Genomic DNA, 18,532 nt, shown 5'->3' with positions numbered 1-18,532 from the left:
TGTCACCAGTGAATACATTTGTTGCATTAAAGGAGGAAAAAGCTGAGTCCCATACCTTCATCAGTGGATCCTTTCACAGAGCAGAGAAGCAGAGGAGACCCTCACTTCACCACAAGCTTTTGCAAACAAGCCCATTTGTCATGTGTGGCAGAGCGTTTTAACTGGGCCGAAAGGGTTTCCTGACGCACAAAACCCTCCTGTACGCTTCTTCTTCTTCTTCTTCCTTCCTAAACTTACAGTCTTTCTCCTCCTTTTTCTCTGTTGAGTTGACTGTAGAGAAAATCACAACCACAGGAAATTGCCTTTCAGCACAGAAATCGCAATCATAACATATTTTGGTCATTGTTTATAGGTTCAGCATCATGTCTGATGGTTGGTAACACCTAACTTTAAAGTTTCCTTAGTTATCATTTATAAGCAACAGTTCATAGGAAAGGCGAGTTTATTTGTATAGTAAGTTTCATCAACAAGGCAATTCAAAGTACTTTGCATGAAACACAAAATGCATCAAGATATGTTAAAGCAATATGAGGCAATATCAAAAGACATTTTAATGCAACTGGAAAGAGTTAAATTGAATGTGAAAATAAAAGTTTACACTGCAGTGTAAGATATCAGCCAAAGCCTCAAACAGAAAAGTCTGCTGTCTTGATTTAAAAAACTGAGAGCTGCAGAAGACCTGCAGTTTCAGGTTTATCTGAATTATTCTCTTATACACAAGTATAAAATATTTATACACTATAGAGGACATTTTAATATAGTTCATTAACATACAGTATTTTCAACATTTCTTATGAGGAATATAATGTAACACAATTAATTATTATTATTTATCTGTTTATATACCAGCATCCAGTTATGGAGGCTGGTATATAAACTGAACTGCTTATAACTACATTATAATGTATTATAAACCATTTATGACATGTTTACACAATGCTTATGAATGCTGAACAGGAGGGTGAAAATATGAGTTACCCAATTTCTGCATTTTCAGTTTAGGACACTCTGATGTTTTATCCCTTTATGTTAGATTGAGGCTGCCTTAAAAGAACACATGCTTTGGCTGCCCCCTGACCTCTCTGAGTTGTTTCAACAAAACACAATAAAATGTTTAAATAAGCACGCCCCGGGGAAGGACTGAGCAGTGTGGTGAAGACCGCATATTAAAGGCAAGGGAAGAAAAAGTGGCTGCAGAGTCAGCTCCAGCTGTTGTTGGTTCCAGGAAAGGCCACAGATCCTCTGCCATGTGTAATATACTGTAACAAGAGACAGAGGACACTGCCAAGGTACACTGCACCACCTGGCTCTGCAGATATACTGGGGTCAAAGAGATCACTGGGACCAGAGCTCAGACTCAGGGGAATAAGTGGAACATGAAATGGAAGCTAAACATCTGGTGCCACTATGAAATTTTATGAGATCACCACCAGTGATTGGCACCTTTTGGAAACCCACTTCAATCACTTACCCTCAATTAGATGTTCCTTACCAACCAATGCCCACCCAAACTTCTGCAATGTGAAGATAATTGAAAATGTTGTGGAAAAGCTCTGTGTGCACAGAATGAAATGAACTCCTTAACTTTTCCAGTGAGTTCCAGTGATCCATGTTTGTTCTACGTGGTTACGAAGTTGTACTTGAAATGTCCAATGCAAGAGACCCAGCATTATCCCTAACAAGACAATTATGAACATCAGTTTATACAGTAGCAATATTGTATGATTCAGACACGGACATGAACTGTGCTTCCAGGTGGTAACAGATCATAAAATTGGTTCAGAAAAAAATTGAGATGAGGGCCTGAATGAAATGTATTGTGGTCCTTAGTTTCATATGTTATTCCAATTTAAATCTGAGAAACCTTTATTTCTGCAAAACGTAGTGACGTATTGTATTTATCATGCTGTATGTTTAACTATAAAGATCCGTTACACATGCCAACATGTGAATGGGGAGTAATGCTGGCACCAGTTTTCTTCCACTTCAATCAGTGTTCTCCAATTAGGAAACAAGGTGGGATCAACCTGAATTAACAAAGTATCGCTCTAAAGCTGATGATACACAGGGCAACTTTTTGAGCAATGTTGCTGGGCAATCTTGCTGGAGGCAAGTCCGACTATGTTTTGAACGGATAGCAGCGGTGCGGGTCGGGTGGTGGAGTGGTGGGGGAAAGGGGATTACGGTAGTAATCTTTACTCATTACCACTGACGGCAACGTTACCCTGCACGATTGCTCTAAAAGTTTTTCCGTGTATCATCAGCTTAAGGGCTTTTGTGTATTACCTGGTTGCTCAAGTAAGCTTTCTGAAGTTGACCCTTCAAAGGCCTGCAGCCTGCTTCCTCAAAGGCTCAGCAGAATGCTGTCAGACTTTGTGACTTTGTGTCTAAAATGCACAGAGGGTCCATCAAAGAGGCTGTGAGGGCCTTCTGCATACAGGTCACAAACCTGGGGTCGCATCATGTTGTTGGTCTTTGAACTTGACCGGTTTGCTTTTCCATTCGCCTGAAGGACTACCTCACTGTCTACAACCGACCATCAACATAAAGTGCTTCTTTATTTTATCTTTGTTTATATGTCTGTGTCATTTGGATTATCAAGAGTTGTATGCATTATTTTGTCATTATAATTATAGGTTTTTAACAGCTTTCACTACCTTGATTTAATCAACTGACTGGATGAGTTTGAGCATCACTCTCCTTGCTGAAAGTGAACCCTTGTACATGTAGGATCAGACTTTTAAATTTAGCCATGGCCACATGCGTGTCAGTTCTGCCACATAGTTAATATTTCTATCATCGCACATCAAAGAAACTGTTAAGCAGCAATATAAAACAGTTCCATCAAACTGGTGAAGGTATGCATACAGAATGACAGTATGTTTGACTGAGGAGTACTGCCCTTGAGGATTAACATTTTTGAAAATTCCTGCTGGATAATATGAAAATCTGAAGGAAAGGAAAAGGTCAAGCGGTGCAGCCAGAAAGTAAATTTACTCAGTGATTTAGCTGCTTCCCACAGCCTAAGAAAGAAGGTGGAAATGTGACTGTTCCATACAGAATTTACCAGGTTAAAAGGACAAAAAACTCTGCTTGGGGCATAAACTTTAACTAAATTCAGTTGAGAATGATGGAAAGCCATTAGTTTTGCAGGTATAAAAGCATAAGACAAAAAATATTTTATACTGATAATGGTACTAGACAAAAGTCAAGGGATCACCGAACATAATATAATTTATCCTGAGGGGAACATGAATATTTGAACCAAATTTTATGGCAATTCATCCAATAATTGTTGAGACATTTCACTGAAATCCAGAAATGTCAGCCTAATAGTGGCATGGCAGGAAAAAGTCAGTGAATCAGCAAAAATCATGTGGATATATCATCTGGGAACCATGAAAGTCTGTACAGTCTGTGTTAGCGAATGTAGGTGAGTGAAACAGTTTGAGTTTCCTTCAGAAGTATTTCATTTCCTATTCGTCTGTATAGAAAATATTAAAACACAAAGCAGTTTCCAGGTGGTGGCAGTGGACATTTCTGCAGGAATGAGTCAGGAAATCTGAGCAAAGGGTCAGATCTGGGTGAGGATGATTCTCCAGCCAGACCAGACCAAACCAGACCAGACGGTTTTCCCAGAGACGCTCCCTCACCCCCTGCAGCATGACATCATCTGTCTGGTTCGAGACGCTGCAGGGCGCTCGCCTACAAAAGCTCACTGTGACCTTGTCGTGTCTGAAAGGTGAAGAGGAGAACTCAGTGGCCTCCTGTATTTACCCCAGAACATAAAACAAACCCTGTACCAACTGTATTTGAGGACCCTGAGCCACAGCTTTTCAGGTGTCAGCTGGGCTTTTCAGCTCTGCCTGAGTAAAAGCACAGCAGCTGGTGCCTCTCACAAGGTAAGAGTACCATACAACACCTGAATTACAGCCCTTTGAATCAGTGTTTACCAGTGTTTAAACTGTGTGGAACTAAATGCCTTTCTCAAGATGAACGTCTATCACAGACATATGAAGAAGAGACATGCTTTAATCAATATTTTTATATTATTAACAAGTCAATAAACAACGCACAGATTATAATCGCCTGACTCTGTGCCTCCTCTTGGCTTTACAACACATTTTAGCATCTTTGCGCTCATTGTTTTGGTTTTACAGGGACTTTACGGTTTTGATTCACTGTCACTGCTCTTGTCGAGGCACAGCAGCCAGCTGGTGAACATAGTGAAGCATTTATCAGTTAAATAGCTAGATATTTCCCTCAAGAGATGGTGGAGACCAAAAACAGAGGTAATGAGAGGTAATGAGAGGTAATGTTGAACGCTAATTCAGCACTGTGTCTGCTGGATGTGTTTACAGTTCAATAACTTTGTATGGCAATTTGGCAATGTTGTGTTTAAATGCAGAGACTGTATATCACAAGTTTAAATGTTGTTGCACTGCCCCTAAGTGGCAGAAACAATTAATTAATGCAGATTTAAAATGTGGATTTATGCATTTCTACAAAATCTGTCAAATTGAATTAATTAAATTGTGTTATCTAATTATTTCCCAGAAAACATTTTTTGAGTAGAACATATTTGTTTTACAGCAGAAAGAATTAGATGTACTAACCAGTCAGTCTCTGCAGTGTTAGCAGGAAGGTGAAGAGTAGAACAGCAAGGTCGACAGGCAACTTCTCCTCCTGAGTGTTGGAATAATCTCAGAACTATGTCTGAAGAGTTTGTTTAATAATTTACAGCAACATTTTCCACTCTGCAAAGCAAAGCTTCTGCCTTTTGATCAACCAGCCAAGATGTCTGCAGGAGCGTTTTACCCCGTTTCTCATATTTGCTTGAGAGTTTCATTCTCAAAGATGTTCCCTTCAGTGTTTGCATTTGGCATGTTCACATCGCGAAATCTGCAGTCTAGCAGCAATAGAGGCAAATTGTGAACTGTTTTCAATATTTTAGTTTATACATCAAATGTTTTGTAATACTTTTTTATCCAACCATAAAACTCAGAAATCATTTTAAATCAGCTATTTGGGTGAGATGCATGAACTGTAATATGCAGCCATTGAGTTTAGATGAACTTTTTACGTCCTGCCAGAGTTTGCAGTCTGAAAATGGTGCTTGAAGTACAATCAGCGAACACCAGGAGTTCCAGGAAAATTGGATTTCTAGGAGAGGCTTGTTTGCCAAGACAAAGTACATCAAGGAAATATTTTGTTCTGTATTCAGATGCTATGAAGGGAGATTTACTTTCCTCCAGTACAATCGTAATGACTCAGCAAGAGTCAAACTGCCTGTTGTCCCAAGTCATCATCACTGTCAATAATGGAATACCTTACACAGCTAGTGAATATTTATGCATCTTATTTATTTTTTATGTTTTATTTAATCATTCATTATTAAACAGCTGAGATCAAGTTGTCTTTTTCAAGAGAGAAATGTGCACAAGATAGAACATGTACAGTATAAGCATAAACAAATACATAAAAAACTCACAATTTATATACTCAGTAAACAATAGTTTTACATGAAAAGAAAATAATTACTTAAGTAGCATGATATTGCCTGAATACAATGTTTAAAATCCGTAAATTTAATTTTTTTATATATAAGGCACAGTGTTTTCATGTTTACAAATAAAACATTTATGTAATTTTAATGACTATATTGAGAGGTGATCCAAGAGCAGAGGTAGTTAGGTATTTGGTTCAGTAGAGGGTAATGGATAAATAATGTACAGTGCATCTTCCTTCTGCATAAGATACCAATGGTGAGTTAAGGATTTATAAAGCAAACAAGAGGTTAAAAGGTATATATAGGCATGCATATTTACAATATCAGCATAAACAAGCACATGATGCACAGAGATTGAACAATAATCTTCTAACCAGCAGAAGAGAAACATGAATTATTTTGATTTCTGACTCTCAGTTTGCTTGACAACATGGGTCCTTAAATCGAATCTGTTATGCAGCCAGATCTCCAGTTATTTGCTAGATTCAACAATTTCAGTTTGCCCACATTGTGTCCATGATTGTGGTTGCATTTGACCTCTTGGATTGAGGTCGGCATGGACCATAAAACCTGACAACCCCTGACTTATATCCACATGGCACACTACAGAGCTCAGTCTGAGCAAACATGAACCAGAGAAAGAAAGGAGTGTGTGAGTGAGTTTGTCTGTTTAGTTCTAGTCTCTCATCCTTTAAAAGTATTTCAATGATCCAGAAAGACACTGTATTCTCTTTTATTTCATACATTTGACAGTATGAAACGTTATAAATTCTAGCTATTATAGCCCATATGGAGAAGTGAATATATTTTGCAGGAATTGGAATTGATTTGACTCAGTTCTCTTTAACTTCTGAAAATCTGATTTTGTGATTATGGATACAATTATCACTCCACATGCTGTGATAATCATGTTTAATTAAGACTGATTGGTGACTCTAATAACCTCAAAAATAACAAAAAGGACATACAGTACAAACTACAGTTTAGTCAGCTTGGTTACTGTAGGAAAGAGATACATGATGAAAATGCATGACATGTTGCAATAGCAGTAAATATATCATGGACAGGGGAAGATTTTGTGGGAAGGTGTGAAAATTTTACAATGATTATTTTTCCTTACACAAATGGAAGTGAAATGTGAATTCATTATTTAAAACATAAACAATTCTAACTTGATATTGATTGCTGTATCTATGTGCTGGAATATTGTCTTCTTTCCTGTACCCACTTTTTCTTTTTGAGGTAACAGTGTTTGGGTTTTTTTTTCAGTGGTGGACAAAGTGATAGATCATCTACTTTAATAAAAGTAAAAAATATCCCATCCTTAAAATCCTCATATTTTACGGCTGCAGTTGGTTGAGGTGGAGCTAATTTTAACTGTTACTAAAGCTGTTTTTAAGTAAAAAGTAATCAATAAATAAAAAGCACAAGTACAAATGGAAATTTGTTAGTACAGTACTTGAGTAGTTACATTCGACCACTGATTTTATTCACCTGCCTGATTGAGGGCAAATCTCATATAGGAAATAAATGTGTTAGAGGCTCGTGTTTTCTTTATTTGTTTATGAATCTATCAAAATATCTAATAAAATAGGCTATAATAGGCTGTAATATAATAGGCTATAATATTATATAATATAAACATTTCTTCCCGCGACCCTGTACGCAGGATAAGCGGTTGACGATGGATGGATGGATAAACATTTCTTGATTTGGTATACGGTATAGCGAGTGCATTATTTTGTACTGTAGGTGGCGGTATGCATCAAGTTGCTGACTTGCAGTTCGCAGCTAAAAAGTGAGGGGAGAACAAAAGTCAGCCGCCGTTAAAACCGAAAAAGAAGAAGAAACGCACGAACACCTGGCCGAGAAACTTCATTGGTTAAGCCGCAGTGACGTCAGAGTCGCTCAACGCTCCTGGTCAGTTGCGTCAACATGGCAGCGCTAAATGTCGCTGTGGAGAACTTGGTGGTATTCTGGAGGAGAAATATCGTACAGCACACCTGCTGCTGTAAAAACGAATCGCGGGTGGAAAAATCCAAAAGACGACTTCTGTTTCTTTTCCTGTCAATGAGGTGAGCTGCTGATGACAGACAGGTATGAAGGAAGTTAGCAATGCTCAGGTAATGTAGGTCAAAGGTAAACTATAGCTTTAAATTGGGGTTCGGGTTGGCTTTATATTATTATACTATTCATAGTAGCCTATGTTATTTCTTATTTTTTATTTAATTTTATAGTTTATTTTAGTGTTACTATTAGTGTAACTATTTTTAGTTACTAGTAACTGCACAGTTTTCCCACTGAAATCTATGGTGCTCTGCAGTTCAGATGTTACATGTTCATTAGTTACTGTAGTATTCTAGTAACTGTTTTCTAATCACTATTATTTAGATACTAGCGCCTATATGGCAAGCCGTTTTAACATTTATTCTTTAAAACTTACTAGTCACTATTTAAAAGAGCTAGTAGGCCTACTTATTTATTAGTATCTGTGACTATTCCATTAGTTACTAACAACATTTTTTAAGTTACTACATTAGGAACAAAATGTAATAAAACTTTAAAATTGGTCAAATAATACAACATTTGTATCATGTAGTAGCCTATACTATCAGAATGATCCGAAATCCCTTGTTTTGCTATCCAGGCTCAAGTAATCCATCTTATCTTTGCGTCGTTTTTTCAAAGCAACATTGAGTCGGATCCAGATAAAGACTTTTCACAAAATCCGATTACCAGTGCTCTGGATGACACTATATCACAAAGTAGGATATGTAGTATGGGTAACTTTTATTTGAAGAGACAGAAAACATCACAATACATACATTTCCTTAGTCATACTCCTCATCTGACCCACAACAAATAGTAAAGAAATAAAATAAATAACAGCTGCATTTATTTTGGGGAGCCACACAGTTTTTCAACCATGTGTGTCAGTGATGGTTTTGATACTGTGGACTGTGGACTGTTGGTTGGACAAAACAAGACATGTTGGGAATTTCATGCTTTTTATAAACAAAACAAATATATCAATAAAAAACATGCAGATTAATGATAATAATCAGTACTGGCAGCCCTCTGTGGAAGTAAATGTCTTCCAGTGTGCATTAGAGCAGAAACACTATATCTTTTCAGATTTGTCTTTGTTATAGTTATAGTTTTATAGTTTATAGTTTTTTTTCTCCCTGCAGACAGCCAAGCTCTCTGCTCTGCCCAGGATGGTCCTCAACCTGCCTTGAATCTGATAGTGACCATTTGGGTGTGGATGTTTGCCTGCACCTCTGTTTACTTCCATGACCCACTTCACAAGTATCTGACTTATCGGGTTTGGTATAAAATACCTTTGTCACCAGGACTCCCCCCTCTGCCCCCCCCAAAAGAAGAGAAACCACACGACTAAGCTGCTGTCACATTTTCCGGTACAACACTGTTTCTAATGTTGCAGCCATCATCCCAACAACACACTACAGTCGAAGTTTTCTGTCTCCAGGTCCAAGCTGGCCGTGCTATTTTAAGCTTTTTTAAGTTATTCCTTCCTCACAGAAAGGTCGTTTTGTACAGGATGACTGCCATGTAGTTCCTCCACGGTGTTTGGCAGCTGGTGTTCCTTAAATGACTCTTGTTAATAGAGATAAATGCAAGACGCTGCCCTGCTGCCCCCCCTTCAGCCTCTCACCTTCAGCCTTGCATGCTACACTGTTGTTTCCCAGTTTGTTGCCTTATAGTGCTTTACTCACAGTTTTTAGATTTCTGAATGGGAACACTTGATATTGTTTACAGCTCCAGTTGTGTAGCACTGATGACGTGTATTTCTGCAGTATCTATTCATTGATTTTATAGGAAACTATCTACTCTGCACTATTTACTCCTGCTTGAGTAATGTTTGCTGAAAACTACAGTGCCCAGCCTTTTTACTTCTATTTTAAAAAACATTTTATATTTATGACCTGTTATTAAAGATTTACATCCTCAGTAGGAACCAATGGGATGAAGACTGAGTGCCACAGACAGGTAGGAGAGTTGTGAAGTAAAAGATGGATTCAAAAATAGTTGGTTTTGTAATTTTCATGGGATCTGTTGACAACAAGGATAATATAGAATAATGCTATATCCTATATAAACTTTGGTACGTGTAATTGATTGCAGTATTTTTATGAATATTAAAAAGAACTGTTTTCTAACATATATGCGTGCATTTTCATGATGTGTCAAATATATAAATACAGTGCAACATAGTAGGTTTTGGTCAAATAAAAACCATGATCTGTGTATTTGGTCATTGATGCAAATGAACAAATTAAGGCTTATGAACAAACATCATAAATAGCACCACAACTAAATGCATATATATAAATATTTAAGAAAAGAACAAAAAAATACTATAGTGAATCATAATGGCCACAAATCACAAGTGGCATGCTATTGCTTAAATATGATGTTTGATCCCTCAATTTTGATTTAATCTTTTAACAAGGCATTTAATTTTTAGGGAGCACAGTATAATCATGTTTATAATTAATCATTTATATTATTATAATGACTATATTGAGAGGCGATCAGTGAGCAGAGGTAGTTAGGCAGTAGAGTTTTGTAGATATGCACAACCTAGATCTCCCTCTTTTTCTTTTTGAAGTCACAGTATGTGTTCTTTTAATTTTTAGTAGATACTTTACTTTAGTAAAAGTAAAAAATACCACACTTAAAATACTCCATTACAAAGTATTTTACTGCTGCAGTTGGTTGAAGAGGAGCTAATTTTAACTAAATGTAGCCTAACTAAACCAGTATTGAAGTAAAAAGTAGGCCTACTATATTTATCTGAATTGTAGTGGAGTAGAGGTAAAAGTAGTAAGAAATGAAATAGCCTACTCAAGCAAAGCACAAATAGACTACAAGTGCAAATTTGTAAGTACAGAGTAGTTTAATTCAATCACTGGTTTATTCAACTGCCTCTGATTGAGGACGAATCTCATTTTGGAAAAAAGTGTGTTCTGCATGCTTTATTTATTTGTTTATATATATCAAAATGTATAATATAATGTGATAAAAATACAATCCATAAGTACTAAATTCAGGTATAAGTACACTGTTTTGTACAGTGGGTGGCGGTATGCGTTTAACACCCAAAAAGAAGAAGCGCACCAACGCAGCTGAGAAACCTCACTGGTTGAGTCCGGCGTCAGAGTCACTCCGCGGGGAGCGTAGAGAGAGTGAAGCAGGAAAGGAAAGTGATGCAGGAGGATTTGTGACTAGGAAAAGGAAGATAAGAACGGATGGGATCTTCAAGGACTCGCACGAGGTTGGAAAGTTTGTTGGAGAAAAACCTGGAGATGTTCGGTCAATCAAAATAACAAGGAGCAGGATGGTTATCATTGACTGTGTGTCAAGGCGGCAGAGAGATCAAGCTTTGAGGATTAAAATGTAAAGACATAGAGTTTAAAGCAGTTTGAAATGGTTCCCACTCGGGTCAGAAAGCAAAATTAAAGGAGTAATAAGTGGCGTTCGTACCGCAGTCAGTGCGAGACGAGGAATTTCGGTGTATTGAAGGTGTTTGTGAGGCGAGAAGACTGAAAAGATTCCGTCAAGGAGAAAGGGAGCAAAATAACTCTGTGTGTTTGACTTTTGAGGGAGATTTGCCAGAGAGAGCATATATAGGTTACAGGGTGGGGCCTTATGAAAGAGCTCCATTAAGGTGCTTCAGTTGTCAGGAGGATGGACATGTGGCTGCAGTATGTGGAGGAGGCAGAAGATGAGGGAAGAACAACTGTGAAAGTGAGGAGCGTGAAGGGGAGCAGGAACAACAACTGTGAAAGTGGGTCAATGTCTAGAAAAAATAAAACAAATAAAAGTGAATAACATCAGAGCAGAAGAGGGTTTGTCAAATGCCGAAGCTATCAAAAGAGTGTAAAGGAAGGATGAACGAACAGCAATGCAAAAGGAACAGGAGCCAAAAAGGAATGGAGCTGAGCAGAATATGATATGCATGGACAAGAAGCGATTTCTGGCATTTATTGCTATGGTGGTTAATTGTGTTGTGGAAATTAAGAGCAAGTCAGAGAGGATCAAAATGGTGTTGGATGCAGCAAGGAGATACTTGGACATTGCAGACATATCAGGAGAAGAAATAGTCGCTACGCTGAGGGAAGGATTTACACCATCTCAGTCCACTGAGTCTGAGTCATAGAACAGACAAGGCATTGAGTGGCTCGGTAAATTTATTGCACTGGGAAAACTAAATCATCCAGTAGGTGGCGGTAATGCAACATTTTGGATGCCAACCGCCATAAAACCACAAAGAAGAAGCGCACGAACCCGGTCGAGAAACCTCATTGGTTGAGCCCGTCGTCAGTCTCCTCCCTCCTCCCTCCTCCCTCCTACTCGTCTGGCCAGTTGTGTCAACATGGCAGCGCTGAATGTCATTGTGGAGAAGTTGGTGGTATTCTGGAGGGGAAATATCGTCCGAAATCACTTCCAATGGATATTTGTATTATTTTCAGTCGTGGGGTCGTTTCTGAAAGAGATGGATCTCGTCCCGCAGACATATTTCAGCAGCAGCAGAAATGCCCTGAATGTGTAAGTAACGTTCCTGCTTGTATGCTGCTGGCTAGCTGACGTTAGCTAACACTGAATGAACTGTAAGTTAGGTCATGAGCTCACCTGTCGATGACAGTAAGGTGAACTGCTGATGACAAAGACAATTGTTCAGATTTTCCCGGACTGCGTTATAATGAAGTTTAGCAACGCTGAAGAAATGTAGGTCAAAGGTAAACTGCAGCTTTGTAGCTGTTTGCTGTACTGATACAATCCCCATTTGTTTTATAAAGTTCAAGTGGAACAGATAAAAACAAGACTAAAACAATAACAAAAAGAAAACAAATGCTGTCATTATGAAATTCCTGTGTAATTTTCAATCAACAGAAGTTTGCCCATTAAAGTAAGAAATATTGCCCTTCACAAACAAGAAGTAGATTAGATCATTTATTACTTTGCACTGAGATTATGTAACTTTTTACAGAATAAATAGCAAATTCTCCCTTTAACAAATACGTTTAATTCATAAGCAAATAAAAGTGTGTGTACTGCTTGACCTCCAGCAGCCTCTGTAGGCTGATGTTAGTTATCTTAAATATTGAGTAAAACACTCATTACTGTGTCATTCACTGACTCTGCTCCAGTTTTAGCTCCATTTTAGCTAAATACAAAGCATTATCCCATTGCTGTAACCTTGTAGCCTCAGTGGCTGCTGTTCAGAGAAGTAACATAGTCTGCTTTAACATTAAATATGTACTAGTATGTGCAAAATCTCTACCCAATAACATCTGCCTCAAAATCCAAATATTTCTCCTTCATGAATACTGATAAATATCAGCTGGTGTGTAATTGTACCTTTATACTATTTACATGATAGTAAATGGAGTATCTTTGGGTGTTGTGCTGTTGGTTGGACAAAACAAGACATGTGAAAAAGTCTACTTGGGCTGAAATACACTGCTCAAAATAATAAAGGGAACACTTAAACAACACAATGTAACTCCAAGTCAGTCACACTCCTGTGAAATCAAACTGTCCACTTGGGAAGCAACACTGATTGACAATCAGTTTCACATGCTGTTGTCCAAATAGAATAGACAACAGGTGGAAATTATAAGCATTTGGCAAGACACCCCCAATAAAGGAGTGGTTCTGCAGGTGGTGACCACAGACCACTTCTCAGTTCCTATGCTTCCTGGCTGATGTTTTGGTCACTTTTGAATGCTGACGGTGCTTTCACTCTAGTGGTAGCATGAGACGGAGTCTACAACCCACACAAGTGGCTCAGGTAGTGCAGCTCATCCAGGATGGCACATCAGTGCGAGCTGTGGCAAGAAGATTTGCTGTGTCTGTCAGTGTAGTGTCCAGAGCATGGAGGCGCTACCAGGAGACAGGCCAGTACATCAGGAGACGTGGAGGAGGCCGTAGGAGGGCAACAACCCAGCAGCAGGACCGCTACCTCCGCCTTTGTGTAAGGAGGAGCAGGAGGAGCACTGCCAGAGCCCTGAGGGTGGTATGAGGGCCCGACGTCCACAGGTGGGGGTTGTGCTTACAGCCCAACACCGTGAAGGATGTTTGGCATTTGCCAGAGAACACCAAGACTGGCAAATTCGCCACTGGCGCCCTGTGCTCTTCACAGATGAAAGCAGGTTCACACTGAGCACATGTGACAGACGTGACAGAGTCTGGAGACGCCGTGGAGAAAGTTCTGCTGCCTGCAACATCCTCCAGCATGACCGGTTTGGTGGTGGGTCAGTAATGGTGTGGGGTGGCATTTCTTCAAGGGGCTGCACAGCCCTCCATGTGCTCGCCAGAGGTAGCCTGACTGCCATTAGGTACCGCGACGAGATCCTCAGACCCCTTTTGAGACCATATGCTGGTGTGGTAGGTCCTGGGTTCCTCCTAATGCAAGACAATGCTAGACCTCATGTGGCTGGAGTGTGTCAGCAGTTCCTGCAAGAGGAAGGCATTGATGCTATGGACCGGCCCGCCCGAGCCCCAGACCTGAATCCAGTTGAGCACATATGGGACGTCATGTCTCGCTCCATCCACCAACGCCACGTTGCACCACAGACTGTCCAGGAGCTTTAGTCCAGGTCTGGGAGGAGATCCCCCAGGAGACCATCCGCCACCTCATCAGGAGCATGCCCAGGCGTTGTAGGGAGGTCATACAGGCACGTGGAGGCCACACACACTACTGAGCCTCATTTTGACTTATTTTAAGGACATTACATCAAAGTTGGATCGGCCTGTAGTGTGGTTTTCCACTTTGATTTTGAGTGTGACTCCAAATCCAGACCTCCATGGGTTGATAAATTTGATTTCCATTGATGATTTTTGTGTGATTTTGTTGTCAGCACATTCAACTATGTAAAGAAAGGAGTATTTAATGAGATTATTTCATTCATTCAGATCTAGGATGTGTTGTTTTAGTGTTCCCTTTATTTTTTTGATCTGTGTATATCAATAAATAACCTGCAGCATACCCTAACATACTGTAGAACTAATTGTCTTCCAATTAGCTCAAGAATAATGGTCATCTTTTCAGATGTGTATTAAAGATGGAGTATTCAAATTTTTCTTCATATATGTAAATACTTAGTTTAAGATAGATAAATAACTTAATTAATACAAAGAGGGAATGTAGTTTGGTTGCCAGTGCACAATGACAAATAATAAAACATCTTCAATACAGAGTTGCTTCAGATCTGATTTTATATTAGAGTGCCTATAAGCTGATTAACTCTAGTCATAAATAAGCTCTAATAAAGAACACTGTTATCTGAGTGCTAATGTGAATGCCCTGTTCCTGTTGCAGGTATTTTGTCAAAGTTTCGTGGGGGTGGACGTTGCTGCTGCTGACACCCTTCCTCCTCATCTCCAACTCCTCCTTCAACAGGAGTGTGACCTTCCTCGGCCGGCGACTGCTGTCTCTGGTGGTGGCAACAGCCGTCTGGTACATCTGCACCGAAACCTTCTTATACATTGAGGACATGACCAGCTCGTGTTTTGAAACTCACGCCATGGATGTTGTCAAGAAGGAGTTCACATCCAAAATCAGCTGCAGGCGGGCCGGCTTCCACTGGCTCGGCCATGACATCTCGGGACACTCCTTCATCCTGGCCTATTCTGCTCTCTTAATCAAGGAAGAAACTTCACCTATGGACTCCCTGCAGACAGCCAAGCTCTCTGCTCTGCCCAGGATGGTCCTCAACCTGCTGTATGTGGCCTTGAATCTGATAGTGACCATTTGGGTGTGGATGTTTGCCTGCACCTCTGTTTACTTCCATGACCCACTTCACAAGTTTGAAGGGACCGCATGCGGCCTGTTGGGGTGGTATCTGACTTATCGGGTTTGGTATAAAATACCTTTGTCACCAGGACTCCCCCCTCTGCCCCCCCCAAAAGAAGAGAAACAACACGACTAAGCTGCTGTCACATTTTCCGGTACAACACTGTTGCTAATGTTGCAGCCATCCTCCCAACAACACTCTACAGTCGATGTTTTCTGTCTCCGGGTCCAAGTTGGCCGTGCTATTTTAAGCTTTTTTAAGTTTTTAAGTTATTCCTTCCTCACAGAAAGGTCATTTTTGTACAGGATGACTGGCTTGCAGTTCCTCCACAGTGTTTGGCAGCTGCTCTTCCCAAAATGGCTCTTGGTAATCTGAGATAAAAGCAAGACACTGCTCTGCTGCCCCCCTTCAGCCTCTCACCTTCAGCCTCTCACCTTCAGCCTCTATGGCTCGTATGCTACGCTGTTTCCCAGTCTGTTGCCTTATTGTGCTTTACTCAGAGCAATCAGTTTTTAGATGTCTGAGTGGGAACACTTGATATTGTTTACAGTTCAAGTTATATAGCACTGATGATGTGTATTTTTGCAGACCAATGTACAGTAGCAGATAGTAGTAGTAGATTGTTTTTATAGGAAACTACCTGCAGAACATGAGACTAAGTGAGATCAGACACATTAACTACACGGGTCCCACATTTCATCCTACAAGGATTTCAATGAGGGCAACCCCATTTTTTTAATCACGCGGTTTGTGGTTAGTATAACTTTGTGTCAACACTATATGTAAACTATTAAAAACACCCATGTGATTAACAACAGGCACGGTAGTTTATTTTCAGTCCCACATTCACGGTCCTGCTGCCATCCTATGTAAAGAATACTCACCTAAACTGCATCTGGTGAGTATTCTTTACATGGGATTTGTTGACAATAAGGATCATATACAGTCACAGAAAAAATGATGTGAACTCTTTGGAATTACATGAATTTATGCATAAATTGGTCATAAAATGTGATCTGATCTTTATCTATGTCACAACAATAGAGAAATACAGTCCGCTTAAAGTAACACCACACAAACAATTATGTTTTCATGTTTTTATTTAACACATTGTGTAAACATTATTAACAGTGCAGGGTGGGAAAAGTTTGAGAACCCTTGGATTAAATAACTGGTTTACCATCCTTTGGCAGCAATAACCTCAATCAAACTTTTCCTGTAGTTGCAGATCAGGGCTGGTATTTATCAAGCTTCTCAAAGTGAGATTTTAGTCTTAAGTGCTGAGAATTCATGAAATTTACTCCTACTTTTAAACTTAAGAATAAAAGCAAGTTATCAAATTTCTCAAAGCTAAGAATCACTCTTACACTCCCAGTTATTTAAGACAGCTGGAGAGGTCTCTCAAGTGGTTAGGAGTTGCCAGTAGGGCTTGTGTTGGCGCTGTGGAGACAGAGACATGCGTCGGACCGCGCAGGCATAAACTTTGTCAGCGAGTTGGTGAGGGACGTCATCTCACCACTGACTTTACGCAGTAATGCGTTTTTAGTTAAACTGAAGGTGGAGATGACACTTTGTTTCTTTGCCACAGGACAAATGCAGCAATGCTGATGATTTTGGCCCGTCACAACCCTCAATAAGCCGAATAGTTATGGAAACAATTTTAGCACTTAGAGCTTCACACACTGTCACGCGTTTCATCGACTTCCCAACAACACCCCCTGTAATCCCACAGAAGCAAACACATTTCATGCAAATAGCTGGCAATACAGGAGTAATAGGCGCATTTCATATAACTTTAATTTATTAAAGTGTAGGCCTATATCATAATGTATTATCTTGAAAATTCTTTATTAAATGTGTGTTGAATATAAACTCCTCTTAGGAAATTATCTGAGAATATTCTTAAAGAAGGAAATCTATTTAGTAATTGGTCCTTGGCGACATCGTCATCCAAAATCCTGTTTGTGGCACAGCAAAGTGTTGTAAATCAGCACTAAGACTGACACTTAAGATTTAGTCCTACACTTCACTCAAATTAGGACTATGATGCTCGATAACTAACTTTTAAGCGCAGCTTTGAGCCAAGAATTTTTTTACTCTTAAGTCAGTTCTTATGAGTGATTCTGAGAAGCTTGATAAATACGGGCCCTGATCAGAACCCTTTTAGGCCCTGAGGCGGCGAAGTAGCCTAAAACCATGATTCCTGCTCCACCATACTTTACTGTTGGGATGAGGTTTTGATGTTGGTGTTTGCCACTCCATGGTGTCCTCCCTTAAACTCAATTCTTGTTTATTGTTTTTACGTATCATAGAGTCATCAACATAAATGTTAGCATGTTCCAGAGATTTCTCTAAGTCTTCAGCTGACACTCTTAAGACCCTTCTTAACTTCATTGAGCATTCTGCGCTGTGCTCGTGCAGTCATCTTTGCACGACGGCCACTCCTAGGGAGAGTAGCAACAGTGCTTTATATTTTGTCCTACCGTGGACAGATCATAAAGTCTTTTAGAGATACTTTTGTAACCCTTTCCAGCTTCCTGCAAGTCAGCCATTCTTTATCTTAGGTCTTCTGAGAGCTCTTATATTCGAGACATGGTTCACATCGGGCAGTGCTTCTTGAGAAGAGCAAAATTAAAATTGGTGTGTGTTTTTTATAGGGTGGGACAGCTCTAACCAACACTTCCAATCTCATCTGACTCCAGTTTGGCTGACTTCTGACTCAAATTAGATTTTTGGAGAAGTCATTAGCCTAGGTGTTCATTTACTTTTTCCACCCTGCACTTGAATGTTTACACAGTGTGTTCAATAAAGAAACATCTAAAAAAACAAATTGTGTATAATCAGTGTAAGCAGACAGTGTTTGTCTATTGTTGTGACTTAGATGAAGATTAGATCACAATTTGGGACCAATGTATGCAGAAATCCAGGTAATTCCAAAGGGTTCACATACTTTTTCAAGTGAGAATAATGCCAGCATCATCCTATAGTGGGTATTTTCAGGAAACTTTGGTATGTGTAAATAGCATAGCAGTATTTTGAAGAATATTAATGTCACAAGCATATAGCTAATAGTTTTCTAGCATTAATGCATGCATTTTTTATGACGTCCAAAATATACAAATACAAGCTCTACAGTGCGGGGAACATAGTAGGTTTTGGTCAAATAAAAAAACACAATCTGTGTATTCCATTTTCATTA

At 39.4% G+C, this 18,532-nt stretch overlaps 1 protein-coding gene across 1 annotated transcript; it reads left to right on the top strand.

The window, feature by feature from the left end:
- The first annotated feature begins 11,870 nt into the window (after positions 1–11,870).
- fitm2 (fat storage inducing transmembrane protein 2) lies at positions 11,871–16,150 on the top strand. The gene is made up of 2 exons (XM_038723330.1): positions 11,871–12,082; positions 14,859–16,150. Exons 1-2 carry the CDS (start codon positions 11,910–11,912, stop codon positions 15,466–15,468), a joined length of 783 nt encoding a protein of 260 aa, XP_038579258.1. The 5' UTR covers positions 11,871–11,909; the 3' UTR covers positions 15,469–16,150.
- The last annotated feature ends 2,382 nt before the right edge of the window (positions 16,151–18,532 follow it).

The sequence above is a fragment of the Micropterus salmoides genome, unplaced genomic scaffold (assembly GCF_014851395.1).
Source record: "Micropterus salmoides isolate LMB-PRFRI ecotype aquatic unplaced genomic scaffold, ASM1485139v1 Ms_hic_scaffold_16, whole genome shotgun sequence".
NCBI classification, from domain to species: Eukaryota; Metazoa; Chordata; class Actinopteri; order Centrarchiformes; family Centrarchidae; genus Micropterus; species Micropterus salmoides.
This window is presented reverse-complemented; position numbering and strand designations above follow the sequence as displayed.